We start from the raw sequence: 16,329 nt of genomic DNA on the forward strand, positions 1-16,329 counted from the left end.
GAAAAGTTCATGTATATCTTTACTCACGAAAACAAACTACCTCTTGCCAAATTTATTTCTTGTACGTTAGTTCCTCCCCCAGCAGCAGCTTCATCCAGTGTTTGCTGAGTTTTGTAATTTTTGCCTTACCACACTCCTTGAGTGTGTTGTTGAGCAATAAAGTAAAGTAAAGTAAAGTTTAACATACACTTGTTCATATTTGCATTTAAACTCAGTCCCGTCCAGAGTCGGTATTCTTTGAATAACGGTTCGAATATAACCGACTTCGACCCTGACCTACATTCTGGATATACACATTGTCGTCGTCCTTGATTAACCGTCATTCTAATAATGTGTGATTCAATGCCAGCGAGTACCGAGTACTAGTAAGTACTGCCCCGCTTATAATCAACCCTTGGCGCTTGTTGGGAATGTACTATTTCGATGTTAATGGAAATACCCTTTTATAATGAGTGCCCGTGCACTGACAACGAGTATGATCAAAGGTTGACACTGGTCTGTGGTGTGAGCCTCGCGTCAGCCTATTCACTGCAGCACGTCACCTGACTCACCGTGCTGCTGTGGAGGGACCGTGCCCGACTCCACTGCGCCGTCCATCTGCAAAGGTACTTGTAACACAGTGTCTGATCACATCCATAGTGTAGCCGCTGTTCGACAAGTGAAGCCATACACTATGGTCGGTAAGTATACTCGTTTTGACAATCATTGACATGGCAACATTCAAATAGTGTCAGGGCAGCGAATTCTTCCAAACTACACATTGTAATATGCCGCCATTACGGGCTTCTATATGTGTTTGTGGCGTCTATGACAGGTACAGCGTCATTAGTTTATGGTCGAGGGGCTCCTTGCCAGTGTGAGTGGACATCGAGAATGACATATAGACCTACAAGATTTTTGTGTCTTCTTTGGATGATAATAAAACAAGAGCCAATGATAGCCAATTCTTGACTGTATTCATATCGCAATTTTCAGTTTCGGTCACACTCTGTGACACGCCGTGACACGACCAGGAACAGAATAAGTCAGCTTGGCTGGGTCGTTTCATTGTTCCTGTTTGACGTGGTCAATTTTTTTACAAGCCCGGGTTACAAGCCCTGCACAACGAACAACGTTAACCCCAGTCTGTCATTTCAACCTTCATCAACCACTTACAATCTAGCGCCTTATCGTTGAAGCAAAAATACCGAATGTTTTGCCAAGAACATCATAGTCTGAAAACAGCTCTTAATTCACGCCAATAGAAAATATATTGAATTAACTTCCTGCTTCAACTTCAGCAATGCCGCAAATAAGATGTTGGCTCTCATTGGTCAGCTTCAAACGTTTAGTGTCTATCACTCATGTCGTATTGACCAATTACGAGCGTCATTTTAAATGTTGTTTTGGAGTATATAGGTTTGAATCATTAAAGGTTTTGGGGTGTTCATTGTACAGTACCGTAAAATTAGGGAAGGTATGAACGAACTATAGGAATTAAACACAATATATATATATAGCTACCGATGTAACGCCTTATTCCACCTTACGCGCCGTACTGAATTAGATTCGCGGTACAGTGGGCAAAACCATGTCATACCTTTTATTTTTCTACTGGACATAAACAACACCAGACTGTCAGTGCGCCTGTAGTTTGACTCATGTCGGTGACGAGTGACATATATCCGGATTGCGGACATCGCAAAAATGGTTTCTCATGCTTTCACTTTGAAATGCAGCTTTGTAATCGTTCAGTGACACCAAGTTACATTTTGCTCACATATTTTGTAGAGACTTCAGATTTCATTTTTGGAACCTGTGGCTTCAGTGACGCTCAAGACATGTTTGTTTGAAGAAAAAATTAAACTCCCTCCCCCCCCCCCCTACCTAGGATAGTACAACAAATGTAGGCACTGGCGAAGGCTAGACTATGGCAAAATTGTTGCTTAATGACGGTACACACTGACAAAAAGTAACTCAGTTTGCTTGGCCGATTCACTCATAGACAATAATATCTAACTAAAGGCCTTCTAGCAATAAAAGAGTTAAATGAAAATTTTTATGTCTATTCTCGATCAAGAGATAATCATTTTACTAAATATGACAACAAATTTGTTCACTTCAAGATAATATATATCAAAGCAACCTCTGTAGAATGGCGTAGAACACATCGAAATGGTGTTTGGAACCACGAAACCCAGAATTACTATATGATAGACGTCCATTACTATAACTACAGCTTGAATTGTTCCCGATTATTCAGATTAATGACCTGACAAATTACGATGAATTGTCAACAAACTAACAATATATCTTATAATTTTAATTTTGATTCAATTTTAATCCTATTCATTATTCACAGAGATGAAATATAGCATGCTGTACGGAAAATGATATCAAGACATAGCCTCCTCTACGGATAAGAAGTGTATGAAGAAATGGCTGCAAGAGCATTTCCGTAAGATTCATTAACGTTGCTTTCATCTCAGTTACCTTGTCGCGTTTTGCTTGCGTTTTACATGTTTTATATCCCAATGCTATGGAAACATAAGGGAATTATGATGCGGCGCTGCTTCATACGTTTAAATAAAAATGTTATCTGCATCGTGATATTAGTTTGGCCGTTTTTTCATTTATCGGTGTTGTATTGATTCTTGCCATGGAATATGGTGGCAAACACTTAATGTACATAGAAATATGATAAGAGCGATGAACTCAAATCGTATTTCTTCTCCTAGATATTTGACCTTTGACCGCTCATCTAAAACCCGGGGGTACTAGTAATAGAATAGCTGAAGAAAATACGTTCAAATATTGTTGGAAACTAGCCATAGATCTATAATTGCACATTATTTTTTACAGAATTTTCACATCTCTTATTTTCCAGGAGCATACTTGTTGTGAACGACGAATGGGGAGCAAAGAACAGCTGGGCTGAAATCTCTACTGTCCATCGAGAGATTTGTAGTCTTGCGAAAGAAATAGGAGCTACAGTTTACAGTACCACTCTGAAAGCCAGTGATATCGATAAGCAAGATTGCGACGGCAAACAAGTGAAACTCATCGAGCCACAGATTAAAGCACGCTTGCCAAAAAACGAGAGAACGCCAAAAGTATCGTGGTTGATCCAACATGAATCTTTTTTTCCAGATCTGAAAAACATCCCGAAGGTGGATATCATCATTGGGCATGCGCCAGTGACAGATGACGCCGCTCTCGAGATACGTGAACACGTCTTCCCTGCAGCGAAACTGTACCTGTTCAACCATGTCATTCCTGAAGACATCGAAGCTTACCAGAAAAAGTGGAGCATGAATGAGGTCCAGGAGAAGGAGAAAAAAATTCTGGACGCGGCCAGAGAAGCAGCAGCAGTGTTTTCGGTAGGTCCTCGGATCTTTGAACATTACAGGAACAAATTTCGAGCATTGGATGCCAAAGATCACATCAAGTACATACCGAGACCAGAGCAGCAGTTCTTTGATGTTCAAATGTCGAAACTCGATGACATCCGTACGATGAGGGTGATTACCTTCGGCCACATCAGCGGAGTCGAGCGACTGAAGGGCTATGATTTAGTGGTCAGCGCTCTGAGCAGAGTAGCTGAAGCTTATCACAGCATGTTTGAGAATCCTCCAGAGTGGATCATTCGAGGAATTCCTAAGGATGAACAGGAGCAGACGATGGAGTTCCTGAATGACAACATGACGAGCGGTCACCTTAACATCAAACCCTACCCATACGGATCGAAGGATGACATCAGGAGAGATCTCCAGCAGAGTCATCTGTGCATTCTGACATCCAGAAGTGAGCCGTTTGGTTTGATCGGTTTAGAAGCCATAGCGGCTGGTATTCCAACACTAATCACTAAGAACTCTGGCTTAGCACAGTACCTGGAGGGACAGTTTCCGCTGCTTGCCCAAGCTATTGTTGTTGATGTCGGTATAAACGAAGTTTCCAAAAACCGTGACATCGAGAAGTGGAAGCAAGAGATTATTCGCGTCTTGAGAGGGTACAGTGTAGCCTTCAACAGAGCGCAGGAACTGAAAAAGGAGCTTAGCAATTGTATGTTGGTCAAGACATCCCATGAAGCTTTCAAGGACTTCTGCCTAAAGTAGAATACGCCTCGGGAAAAGAAGATATTCAAAGCCAGATCTTTCAAATTCCCTACAAATCTATCACTTACGCGGACTTATTTTAAAGTTCTTGGAGTAAGCAAACGTGCTCCGTCTTAGTTTTTCGAAAATCGAAAATGTTATTTTTTCTCATACAGTCAACACAGGGATGGCGGCGATCTTTGATTTCCATTATCGCTAAATGTTAAATAATTTGTTTCTCTAGTACCAAAATTTGCCCGGTGACCCCCGATTTTTATTTTTAATTTGGTAAGAGAATTGTTGAGAGTTTCATTAAGGAAACTTTGATCAAAAGTCTAAGTCTTTTACTTAAGAGGCGCATACTACCTAAAGATAAGCCGTACATAACCATGAAGCTCACAAAAGGAAATAAATGTGTCACTTTGATGTTCATTATTCGCGAAAAAATGTGGCAGAGACTTTCACCAAAGTGTACTTTCCAATATGAAGTATTTTGACTCAAAGTGAAGGAAATTAGCAATGCGATGACAAGGTTAATATCGATAAGTATTATTAAATGAATAAATAAGATAGACTACAGCATGAAGAGAAGTAGGTCAAAGAATGAATTAGGTCAAAATCTATATCTACAGTACTAGTAGACGCGTCCCGCTTCTATTTTCTACAGTCAAAGAATTTACTTTACCCTGGATCGTGTCTAATTAAGCTCCTATTGAAAGTTAAAGATACAAGAATGTATGATGACACAGTCATCTATTGCAGTTACAGCGAAAATCGAAGAACTAAATGTCATGCTGATTGGCTTGTCACATACATTTTTGAGCAAAAACAGTTTGATGAAACTCATTCTGCAGAATGGAAAATTTCTATTGATATTCAAAGAAGAAATAAAATTGAACAACCACAGATATAAATTTGTCTAGCCTTCCTGTACAGACGTGCCACTCTCTATTACTGTTCTAAATTTCGTCTTGTATTCAACTGTAGAAGTTCTTTGCTTTCTTCTCCCCCTCCTCCCCCCTTCACTGTCACCAATTCATGTCATGGGGCACGATATGTCATGAAATATCGTTTGTAATCTTCACCTACTCTTTGTTTGTATCTTCATTTACTGTGCTGCCATATTACACCGTGACTCTAACGATAGAAATAGTTTCGTAATCACACTGTCCATTGGAGCGTTGTTGTGTAAAGTCAGCAGAACACGGAAGTCCGTCATATGACGAATCATTCCGCATTACTCCACAACTGTGACTCCTGTACATTGCTTATTCCCACACATTGTTTACTAACAAACGAAATTTTAAACATTATTAACAGATTTTAGAAGCAGTGTCCAAATTGTCACTCCATAATATAAATATCTGGGGAAAGCATCATTTAACGGTCTTTTACAATTTTAGAAAGTAGAATCTGAAAATAGAGATTTTTTGTCAAATCCACCACGAATTTTAAAAATTTGCTTTTCCTATTTTTACATCTTCGCTACTTTCGCTATATTTATTCCAATAAAACGAAAACAGTTCTAAGTAAATCATTCCCTGGACCGAGTTGTTCAAGTTGGTGTATGAAAAATAGGCCTGTCTTGTATTCTTTGTTTTTTACGCAAAAACAGTTGAGTTTCGTGTATTTGACTTTCCTAGAAGTAGTGCAGGGCAATTTCATCAGAGTTAAGTCTGCGCATAAGGCTTACTGCATTGCGATCATATATAAATCAAGACGGATCCGGATTCCACTATCTTTGGATCATTTCAAGCACCACCTTGCACGTCAGGCAGCTGTGTATCAACAATGACGTCAGCACATACAAAGTTCTAAACTGAATAAGGACAATTCACCGCTTCAAATATTACTCCAAAAGCGGTTTGGACAGAGTAAAACTTTTCTAAGAACTTATGGATGCCTTGAAGAAGCATCTCGGCCCGATTACTGGATGGTCCGATGATCTCCAACACGCATGTGCAGAAATAGATCGAGATTTGCCGTGACGCGAAACTCTATTTCTCTACAAGACGTCGTTTTTAATCACAGGGGCCATCCAGAAATACAATTTGATATTGAACATTTAAACCATAACTTGCAGCATGACCTGGTATTGTCAGTAAGATTGATGGGGCAAGGACGTTCCATAATGTTGCATGGGAAGACCACGAAAGGGTTTTGCCCATGCTAAAACTTTGGTTCTATGTGAATTTCGGCATTTCAGAGAATTTGGATTTAAAATAATCGATATCCAGAAATTTACATTTAAACAGATATTTCTAGGCCTCCTCCTCAACCTTCTCACTTTTTATGTTGGATATACTACATACATGATGAACCGACTATTACTTTGTATATAACGGTTTGTCTGACGTTGGTAGAGTTGATTCTATTATAATAGTCGGTTTTACTTCTAATGTACCTCGAAAATTTACTTTAACCAGGATCGTGTCTTATTAAACTCCTATTGAAAGCTGAGTATCCAAGAATGTGTGATGACACAGTTATCTATCGCAGTTACAGTGAAAATCGAAGAATCGAACATCATGCTGATTTGCTTGTGACAGAAATTTTTGTGCAAAAACAGTTTGATGAAACTCATTTTGCAGAATGGAAATTTTCTACCGATATTCATCGAAGAAACAAAATTGAACAATCACGGATTTATTTGTCTGAAGTAGCCTTTCTGTACAGCATTGTCACTCTCTATCTCTCTGTTCTGAATTTTTGTCTTGCATTCATTTGTAGAGGTCTTTCGCTTACTTCTCGCCCCCTTCTTTCACTGTCACCAATTCATGTCACGCGGCACAATATGTCATACGTGAAATTGTAATCTTCGCCTACTCCTCTGTGTGTTTTTTCACTTACTGTGCTGCGATATTACACCGTGACTCTAACGATAGAAATAGTTTCGTAATCACACTGTCCATTGGAGCGTTGTTGTGGAAAGTTAGCAGAACACTGAAGTCCATCATATGACGCATCAATTCGCATTACTCCGCAAGCGTGACTCTGTTTTTTATTGACTGCTTTTAATGAAAAATGATATTAACAGTTGTACAAAATTCAATAAAACCTACGGCATATTTTAATCTCCAAATGATATGATAATTTTGAAGAACATCAAGCGCAGTAATTTAATGAATAATTTCGCATCTATTTAACTCACATACGTATAGGTCCCAAATCCTAAGCAATCTCATACTTAATGTCAGACAAACTTCAAGTTGCACGCAGACTTAATACTTAAGGCTGAGTACTCTACGGATATCGTTGGCGCAACTTAAACAGTCATGATTCGATTTTCATAGTTAGTTATAGTGTTAGGTTACTTGCTGAAGATTAGATGACTTCAAGGTATTCGGTCACCTGTTTTTTAATAGCCAATCACGGATTTTACGCGGGTGGCCGCTTTTTAAAAAGGGCGCCCCCATACGACCAGTCATGCTTACTTAGCAGCGTCGTCTGCATGTCCTTTGACGTCTCAAATATGGAGGACCGACAGCTGCAGGTGTTACGGGGTAGCACGCTAAGCCCCGCCCCTTTACCATATATGGAATATGCAAATTTACAGTGACCGTGTACCTTTAAGGTACAATGCACCTTCAGGACATGTATAGCGCTGTTCACGGTTACAGGTTTGTTACTAAATATAGCTGTGCGCGCGCGACATCGGACACGCAGCTTGAAATGCGGACAAATTTTATCAATGTTGCATGCGTGGCTGTTTTTGCAGCTTGTACTCTTGAGTCGTGAATATGTTTTTTAGTATTCACTGTTACACTAGCAGCCGCCCACTGAGATGTATTTTCGTCGTTCTTGCATGCGTAATTTTCAAAAGCGTAATCTTAAAATGCGGACAAATATTTATTTTTGCATATTAATGAGAGAACAGTGACGTAAACTGTGAACGGCCCTATTCGGACTCTTAAATTACAATTCTTTTTCAATCTACTGCTTGGGGTGGCTAATTTTAAAGTCCTTGAAGTAAGAATGATATTCACCGTGTTAGTTTTTCAAAAATCGAAAATTTGATTTTTCCTGTCGAGTTAACACAGGGATTACGGCTATTTTGCATGTCAAATATCTCAGAAATTATTGCTCTGGCCTGCGAGAATGAGAAATGTTAGGTAATTTGTTTTTCTAGTAACAAATTGGCCTGGCCGGTGATCCCGATTTATATTCTTATTTCGGCGAGAGAATGTTTGAAAGTTTCATAATTGAGAAAAGTTTGAGCGAAAAAAGTTAAAGTCTTTCACTTTCGAAATGTTTACTACGTTAAACACATACAGGTTTAACTTTTCTAGGCTATGTTATTAGTTGTATTAAATCCTAATTATTATTTTGTTAGCTACTTAGAGCTTTGTCTCATGTAAGAGACATTATTTGTCAACAGTCTAAATATTCCTTTCGTTAGAAGCATAATAATCGCAAAAAGTTTGAAGGTTGCCTTTGATGACAGGTGACATGAGCAATGTTATGATAGATATGTCAACATTTCATGCAGATACATAAGATGCTGTGGTACGGAAAACACAGCATGTCAATTATTGTTCTCTTCACCGTCAATCAGTCTGGGTTACGCTGTGGGTTTCGATGTGATTTCTTCGTCATAAGCACTGTCCTGGGACGAGTGATTGTGAAATCCGTGTGCCACGTCCATGAACCGAGTAGTTGTGAATGCGGCTAACTTTTGGCGCCGTTTATGGATGCGCCATACAATCACTGGTATGACCACCACAACAACGATGACAGCCTCTACTATGAGGATAATTGCTGCAATATTAACACCTGTGAAAGAAACCCAGTAGTAATGTCACAAATCACTGTGCGGATATGAACAAATCAGCTTTTTCAATCGGGCGTTGTAAGATTACTTCTATCTCAACATATGAACCTTACAAATAAATATAGTGTCATTATAATTGAGTTTTTCCAGTCTTGAAAGCTTTCCATTAATTCTATTAAAACTTAAGACAACTTGAGAGTGTTGTGAGAATAAAGAGGAAGGACTGCTTCAACAAAATAAACGAGAACAAAATGGCTGAGAAAATCAAACACGGTGATTGTTTACCTTACAATAACTTGGTAAATAACATTCCTTCTTTCCTTGTCTAACAATATGAATATTTAGATATTTATTTGGTGAGTCTCTTCAGGTTGTGTGTTTAGTTAGTTAGTTAGTTAGTTGGTTAGTTGGTTAGTTAGTTAATTAGTTAGGTAAGTAGGTAGGCAGGCAGATAGGTAGTTAGGTAAGTAGGTAGGTAGGTAGGTAGGTAGGTAGGTAGGCAGGTAGGTTGGTAGGTAGGTAGGTAGGTAGCTATGTAAAATTACGAGAAACCGTGCACAGACCATATCAGATTTAAATGATTTTGCAAAGGTTAATCGAGGAATACTTCAGATTCCCAAAGCCCTTATATTATTACCCGTGACTTTTAAGGATTTTCCGCCATTCTTGATCTGACTGTATAGGCTAAGGTTTCGTGTTGCAATACTAAAACCATGTCCAATTAATTTCTGTTTAACCTGTCAATACAGTCATGTGTGTGTGGTATCCCCAATGTCATTGTTGGCGACAGAAGTTTAGTCCAGACTGGAATCCACATGTTAACAAAAACATAATACTTATAAAGTACGTTACTTTAGCAAAATTAATACCAGTAGAACACGGGCGACGCGCTGATAATTAACGTTTAAACGTTTATTTATGGGCAAGGGCAAGCGGAAAGCCAAATTGAACGGACCAGAAAGAGCCAAGCACGTTAATTGTAGGCTGTTAGTTGCTGAGTGTCTCGTATGCCGTAGTCATATCTGCCAGACATGCATCATAGCCTTGACCTTACAATCTTTTTATGCATTTTACCTGTTGAATCTTGCTTCCTTTCACCAAGTTTAGTGATACTCGTCGTCGTCGTCGTCAGAACAACTGCAAAACCATAGAAACGTGAAAGTACATGAGCGAGGAAGTTATGGTAACACACATTTTGTAATAACAACGATGCAAACTGCTCGGATGTACTTGTGTGACAATGAAAGTAGTCCGGCATTTCATGCGTACACTTATATTGGTCATTAGACGTGATAGTTACTAGTCACATATTAGAACTCTGATGTATTCTATTGCATTACTTCTCGGCCGTCGCGTAGACTATTTTCACAGTTGGTATGTGTTATATGCGGTATCCCTGTAGTTTTATTGCCATCAGATACTTTGATCGAGTTTATATTGTTAGTTACAACTGAACAATAATTATATTTCCAACATTCAATCAACTTATTTATACGTATGCCTCCGCACTCATGTTCTGATATTAAAATTTGACAATCGCTATTTCTCTTGTTACGATATCTTCGTTCGATTTTCATAGCATGTCTGTTACGTTGATTTGACTTGCCGCTATCGGTACAGACGACTAACAGCAAAGTGCTGTAAATACCATTGAAGGACAACCGGTATGTACATTGAAGTAGCTTACTTTTAGGTTTTTTACAGACGTATCCCTTTCGTTGAGAACACCTTTGGTCATCCCATTTACCATTGTGTCGCTGCAGTACCACGCAGTCATCATAGCCAAAGGTATCTATCTTATTGGGCTGTCCATTTGCCCACTTTGTGAACTGTAGCGGTGAATTATCGATCCATCTGAAGCCACCTTCAAAATGCATTGACAACTTGATAGTTACCCTATAATTCTAAGAACTTATTCTTCAGTTACACTCAGTGTAAATCCACTAGAATTGAAAATTAAGGCACTGGAGCAAAGAAATAGAAATAGTCTTGTAGCGAGAGAAAGCTATTGCTGATTTGAGATGTCAATGTATACATTTTAGGGAGCGTTCAGTTATTACGGCCTCGGGTGGGCAGATAAATCCAGGGGTCACCTTGAATTTGAAAACTGTAAAGGGGTCATGTTATAGTCCAACCTATATGTTTGTTTATCCAGATAAGTTTTGTACATATCTTTCCTGAAAACTGGTTAGATCTCAACAGTAGTTTTCACTGTAAAACTAAATAAAAGTATATGTATTATATATCACATGAACGTATTGCCTTGGCAACTCGATACAGGTTCTCGTCTTCTTGTAAATTGAGCTCGCTGAGGGCAAATGAAACAACTCCTATCGGACTTTGGCTGAGGTAAGCCTGGGCAATGATTAATTGCAAGGTATGCTAAACCGAAACCTGGCTTACATTGAAAGGTTGCCCTCTTGCTGTTTAATGCTCTACTGTTAATATAAAATCAAATTGCAGGAAAGAGATGTACAAAACTTATCTGAATAAATAAACAAAAAGGCTGGAATATAAATGAAAAGTTTCAATGACTTTGTTTTTAATGTCAATTAGCAATAAGGAAGAAATACGTAAATATACCTTCATGTATTATAACTCTTAAAATAAATAACATGTATCTATATAGTAAAGTATGCTTCAGGTAGCATTATGTCCTAGATCAAGCACTTTTAGCTCACTTAGTTTCTCCTTACCCAAGGAGAGGAGGGTCCCTATAGCTAGGCCTGTAACTTGGCTATCTGACACTTTATGACCTTATATCCTAGCTTTTTTTGGTGATATGAGGGAATTTTAAATGCATCATTTTCCTCTGAAATAATGAATCGATGTGAAAATGCACAATTTACCTTGGAAGTGAGGCTCGATGGAAAGGTGGTTGAATGTTATAGAGTTTCTAATCAACAGGGAACGTATCTCAACAGAAATACTAGGATGTGTGGTCAAAAAAGGGATCACAGAAATGACCATTTAGGTTTTGGTTCAATACATGTTGAGAAATACATGATAAATTACATTTAAATAGGAAATTATATTTAAATTAAATACATACAATCTGCAAAGAATGAAATAGAAAGTAAAATAAAACATAAATACATTTCAAATATAAAAATTCAAAAGAAATTTTAGATTGAAACATTTGGAGTGATATGGCATCAAAGTAAGAATTATACAAATAAATCAGTAGTTGTTCTATGCATCTACCCTAGCAACTAACTCATTTATGAGTAATCATTTTCATTGTCAACATCATCATCATCATCATCAGCATCGCTGTCTTCTTCATTATCATTATCACTGTACTCTACCTCCTCACAGTCCGGTAGTTGCTGGTACAGTTTTGTTTCTTCATAGATTCCCTGAGCTTTACATTTTGCCTCGCCACCAAAATCTCCTGTTTTCAGCAAATGGTCAAAATATGGCATTTCTTTCTTCGAAAGTGGACCGATTTCCTCATTAAGTTGACTGATATTTATTTCTGGATCATCTATGGTACATGGATAGCATTTTCCAATATTGTCAGATGAACTTAACTTCCTACGTAATCTCATCACAGCAAATCTAAACCTTTCTTGGAAGCAGTGGCCGACTGGTTTTGTGTGAGGCCTAGCAGCTAGGCGATGTTGCCGTGAGTGTGCGGGGGTTCGAATCCCGTTTGGGTTATAGTAAAATTTATATTTCTGTCTTTGCCTTCCTTCTATTTTCCTTCCTTTTCCTACTTCTCTTCCTGTTTTCAATATCTATACTAGCAAAGAGTTGTTGAAGTTGAGCAACCGTCCTTTCAAGTTTACAAAATCTCTTTTCCGCTGATTATATATTGTATTTTTGATCCGCAAATGGCCAGTGTTATCATTCTAAATTGGATCAATAGTTACTCAAACTATAGAGGGTTCATGAAAGTTTTGTCATCTTAAGAGGGGGTCATCAATTTTGGGTACAATGAGTGGGGGTCATGAAATTTGGCTGATGTACATGAAGAATTTGCCAGGCCACCCCCGGATATAATAACTCGACGCTCCCTTAGGATCAGAAAGGACATCATCTCAAACTTAGCGACAGTTGTTGATGCTACTTTGGTTGAACAGCTTCCGTGAGAAAGCTAAATCTTCACTCATTCTGTACAACGGAAAAGGGTCCCTGTGACACTTGACATGGTCAGAATACGATATGATCTCTGGGCGAATTCAGGCGGACGGTAATCATTAAGGAGAACTTACCATGACCTTTGACCAGACCCAGCCAGATATCTTGGCCGTTTTCAAGCTGTGACAGGATGAATTCACTCTCCTGGTTGTGGTGTATAGTCACTAAGGTAGAGTCCAATTGCATGCAATTAAACTGAGCCTGCTGAGCTCCAACACGACGACCTTTCTCGCCGAAGAAATAACAATCACTGCCATAGGGTATCCACCCAACTTCAACTCCACAGTGCCCTTCGATGTGTTCGGGGGTACTTGGCGGCGGTACTACAACAAAGGATACAATTACAGATTAGAACAGTACAGGTAACGCGAATTTACATCGTAAGGGAGCCGTGATTACTTTCGGTCTGGCGTCGGAGGAATTTTATCGGAAACTCCGACCCCTTACCTGCCAACCATGATGAATTTGAGTAACACAGAAATTTTAACTGACTCCCACCCCGCATTTAGGAAATTGAAATATGAATACATACATGTATTTGTAAAATTTACAACAATACAAAAATTATAAAGACCTTTCAAATCCTGAAGTACATACAGAATGTGTTGATAAGCCAGATATTAACCTTGCCCAGTCATTTAATTTTTCGGTCAGAAAAAACACGAAAGTCTCTCTGGTCTTAAGAAAGACAGCAGTCAATTGCCTTTCTGTTTACTTGAAGGAGGTCACTAAGTGATCCATCTCTGCCTAGAACACAATCCCTTGGTATGTTTTTCTTACAAATTAGCAATATGCCTTTCCTAAGACCCGAAAGACTTTCGACTTTTTCTAACCAGTGATTAAATGAGTCGGAAACTCTAATGTCCAGCTCATCAACACATTAACAGTGTACTTTAGAAGAAACCGTGTGTGATGAACATGCAATTATATGTAACAGTCAAGCTGAAGGACCTGCATGTTGGTGTTCATGGACTTGGCATTACACATTTTGCAGAACATTACATACCGATATATATTTTACAAAGTGCAACCAGGAGATCGTCACAATTTGCTGCTTTCCAACCATCTTCTGTAGCTTTTACACAACTGTTGGTATAACCACTGCCTGTATCATCGTCAATCGTTACAGAATTCCAACTGGTATAAAACAGTGGCGAGCCATCACTCCATTCATACTCCTCTGCCTGTGAAAAAAACCCACGTTCCGTTAAAGCACGGAAAGACTACAACTATTCCACTGCCCTCAAAATGAAAAATGATACATTGTCACTATACTTATAAGTTATCACCATGGCTTCTCTCGTACTTCTCAAAGATAACAGCTATTCCCTGCACTCTCAAATAAGACGTACAATTTCATATCGTACTCTGTTCATTCCCAGTTGTCCGGAGGAATGATATGAAGTTTACAATAAAAATTACCGCTAGACCCCTCGCTCAAAACAGAGTTGCTTTTGTCAGAGTCTGTTTATTGGAAACACAAATCGAAATCGACTGTTGCCATGTCTACCATTGTTGTTATTCCATCTTCTCGCAGGGCCCTGGTGTTTATGAAACCGAGAAAGAATGTTCACCATAAACAGGCATCTACTGACACAAAAGTTAATTGATGTAGGCAGAGAAAGGATAACATTTCCCCGCGTTGCATTAAAGCCGCAATTTTCAATCCCAGGTTCTCGCATTAGTGGAGTTCTCCTCCCAGTCAAACACAAGGCCAATACGATATTTGATTTCTATAACATTAATTGCACAAATTGATCTCAACCTTTGGCACCTTTTGTGAATCCTGCAAACAGAGTTTATACAAGCGTTTGATTGATGGTCGGTTCAAATCGCCATCGGTCATTGATTCCCCACCACCAACGCTCGAATTTCCTAAAAAAACGTCTTCCAGTCACGTTAGAATTTGAATATAACCACAGAGTTCGATCGGCAGCAGCTTCGCGCTGACCGCTTTGCGGTCTCTCGGCGTTTTTGCGGTCGGAAAAAAACTAAAAAGTGGCATTTTCTGGAGCGTATGCCTGCGTGTTGCCTGTTTGGTGTTCACTTACACGATGAACGCCGCCATAGGTTGGCGCCCTTTTAAAGGGAGGCTCCGCCTTTAAGAAAACGCACAGCGGTTGGTCATTGTTATTTATGGGATTGTGTTTGTAAATAAATCTGGGCAATATTAAAGACCCAATAGCTGTATCTTTTAGCATCATTGTTGTGATTTTACTTCCCAACTAAAAGAAGTTGGTGAGGGGTGTTTATACAAGTATAATAAACTGTCCACTGGGACTGCATGTGTTAATTTGAGCAAGATAAATAATAAACGTTTGCCCAAACAAAAAATGGCGCGCTCATGCAAATAAAGCAAAACCACTGTACGTCGTGCATATGTGCATTGGCATCATCACAGAAACAACAGTGTAGTCCAATATAATTCATAGTGCTGAATGTTTTCCACTGGGACATCATATTCTTTGTTTTCTTTGTAATATTACCAGTTTTTAAAAATGGTGGGAAATCAAAATAACTGTTAAAATTTAAATTTACGTGTCCAATATTTCAGTAGTAAAAGATAATCCTTGTGTAGAATTTAAAGAAAACCAGAGAAATTAGAAAGCTTTTTTCAAGTCAGCAAATTTCAAGAGTTACAGCTACAGGGTCTTTAACTTCCAACACTGCTACAAAATTGATGTAAAGCACACCGTGTCAACGTAGTGGGTATCTATAGTTTGAATTGAAAATGAAACTTTTAATTATTAATGGCAGACACACCTCATCATCCATTTCCATGCCGATCCATAATGAACACCCTTGAATGTATGCCAACGTTTCGACGAAAGCCTCCTCGAATGCATTCATCAAGCTGGCTAAGTTTCCACCATCTTTCCTACACTGCATCGACGCTTGCTGAAACGTTTGTGGATTTTTGTACACTTTATAACAACCTCCGTTGTAATAGGTGTAGCCGGCAATGCATGCTTTGTCGTCAGGTTTGGTAGGATCTTCAGGTTGTGGTTCTACATCTGGTGGCAAATGTAAACAAAGTTCTGCTGTAAGAAATGGTCGATTTGACCTTTCACTCGTAATCTACTGCACCAAATAACGAAATCATCCAATCATCTGTCAGAACAGTTACGACAGCATCACGAGATAGAAAGTGTAGTGGAGCCTAAAATCTTAAAGAAGTTGATTTAATAGCTCGCGCAGCGGTCGCCGCAGGCGCCCACATGATCCCACTGAAACGTATGTGTTACTGCAGTAAGACAAGCATACCATTTTTGACGGAATTGTCGCCGTCATTGCAATCTTATGATTCTTGTGACTGCGTCATTTCATGTCCCGACCCAGCTT

The 16,329-nt window shown here is 38.9% G+C and overlaps 2 protein-coding genes across 2 annotated transcripts in view; one reads left to right on the forward strand and one right to left on the reverse strand.

The window, feature by feature from the left end:
- The first annotated feature begins 189 nt into the window (after window positions 1–189).
- On the forward strand, window positions 190–4,987 carry LOC139117986 (uncharacterized). Its single transcript, XM_070681249.1, has 3 exons — window positions 190–680; window positions 2,342–2,437; window positions 2,867–4,987. The coding sequence occupies exons 2-3, from the start codon at window positions 2,418–2,420 to the stop codon at window positions 4,092–4,094; spliced, it is 1,248 nt and encodes a 415-aa protein (XP_070537350.1). The 5' UTR covers window positions 190–680; window positions 2,342–2,417; the 3' UTR covers window positions 4,095–4,987.
- A 2,055-nt stretch (window positions 4,988–7,042) lies between these two features.
- Window positions 7,043–16,329, reverse strand: part of LOC139117987 (macrophage mannose receptor 1-like) — a 28,422-nt gene continuing 19,135 nt past the window's right edge. The window contains exons 12-17 of the mRNA XM_070681250.1: window positions 15,751–16,001; window positions 13,994–14,171; window positions 13,062–13,310; window positions 10,532–10,708; window positions 9,919–9,981; window positions 7,043–8,846 (exon numbers count right to left, since the gene is read on the reverse strand). Coding sequence (XP_070537351.1) covers window positions 8,635–8,846; window positions 9,919–9,981; window positions 10,532–10,708; window positions 13,062–13,310; window positions 13,994–14,171; window positions 15,751–16,001 — 1,130 coding nt within the window. The 3' untranslated portion in view covers window positions 7,043–8,634. The remainder of the gene's footprint in view (window positions 8,847–9,918; window positions 9,982–10,531; window positions 10,709–13,061; window positions 13,311–13,993; window positions 14,172–15,750; window positions 16,002–16,329) is intronic.

The sequence above is a fragment of the Ptychodera flava genome, chromosome 18, assembly GCF_041260155.1.
Source record: "Ptychodera flava strain L36383 chromosome 18, AS_Pfla_20210202, whole genome shotgun sequence".
Classification (NCBI taxonomy): domain Eukaryota; kingdom Metazoa; phylum Hemichordata; class Enteropneusta; family Ptychoderidae; genus Ptychodera; species Ptychodera flava.

What these genes read in the sequence shown, in the direction of transcription:
- LOC139117986 (XM_070681249.1), top strand. Translation starts at nt 2,418, where the DNA reads ATGGCTGCAAGAGCATTTCC. An exon ending in ATGGCTGCAAGAGCATTTCC is followed by an intron (nt 2,438 to 2,866) that starts GTAAGATTCATT and finishes CTTATTTTCCAG; the next exon opens with GAGCATACTTGTTGTGAACG.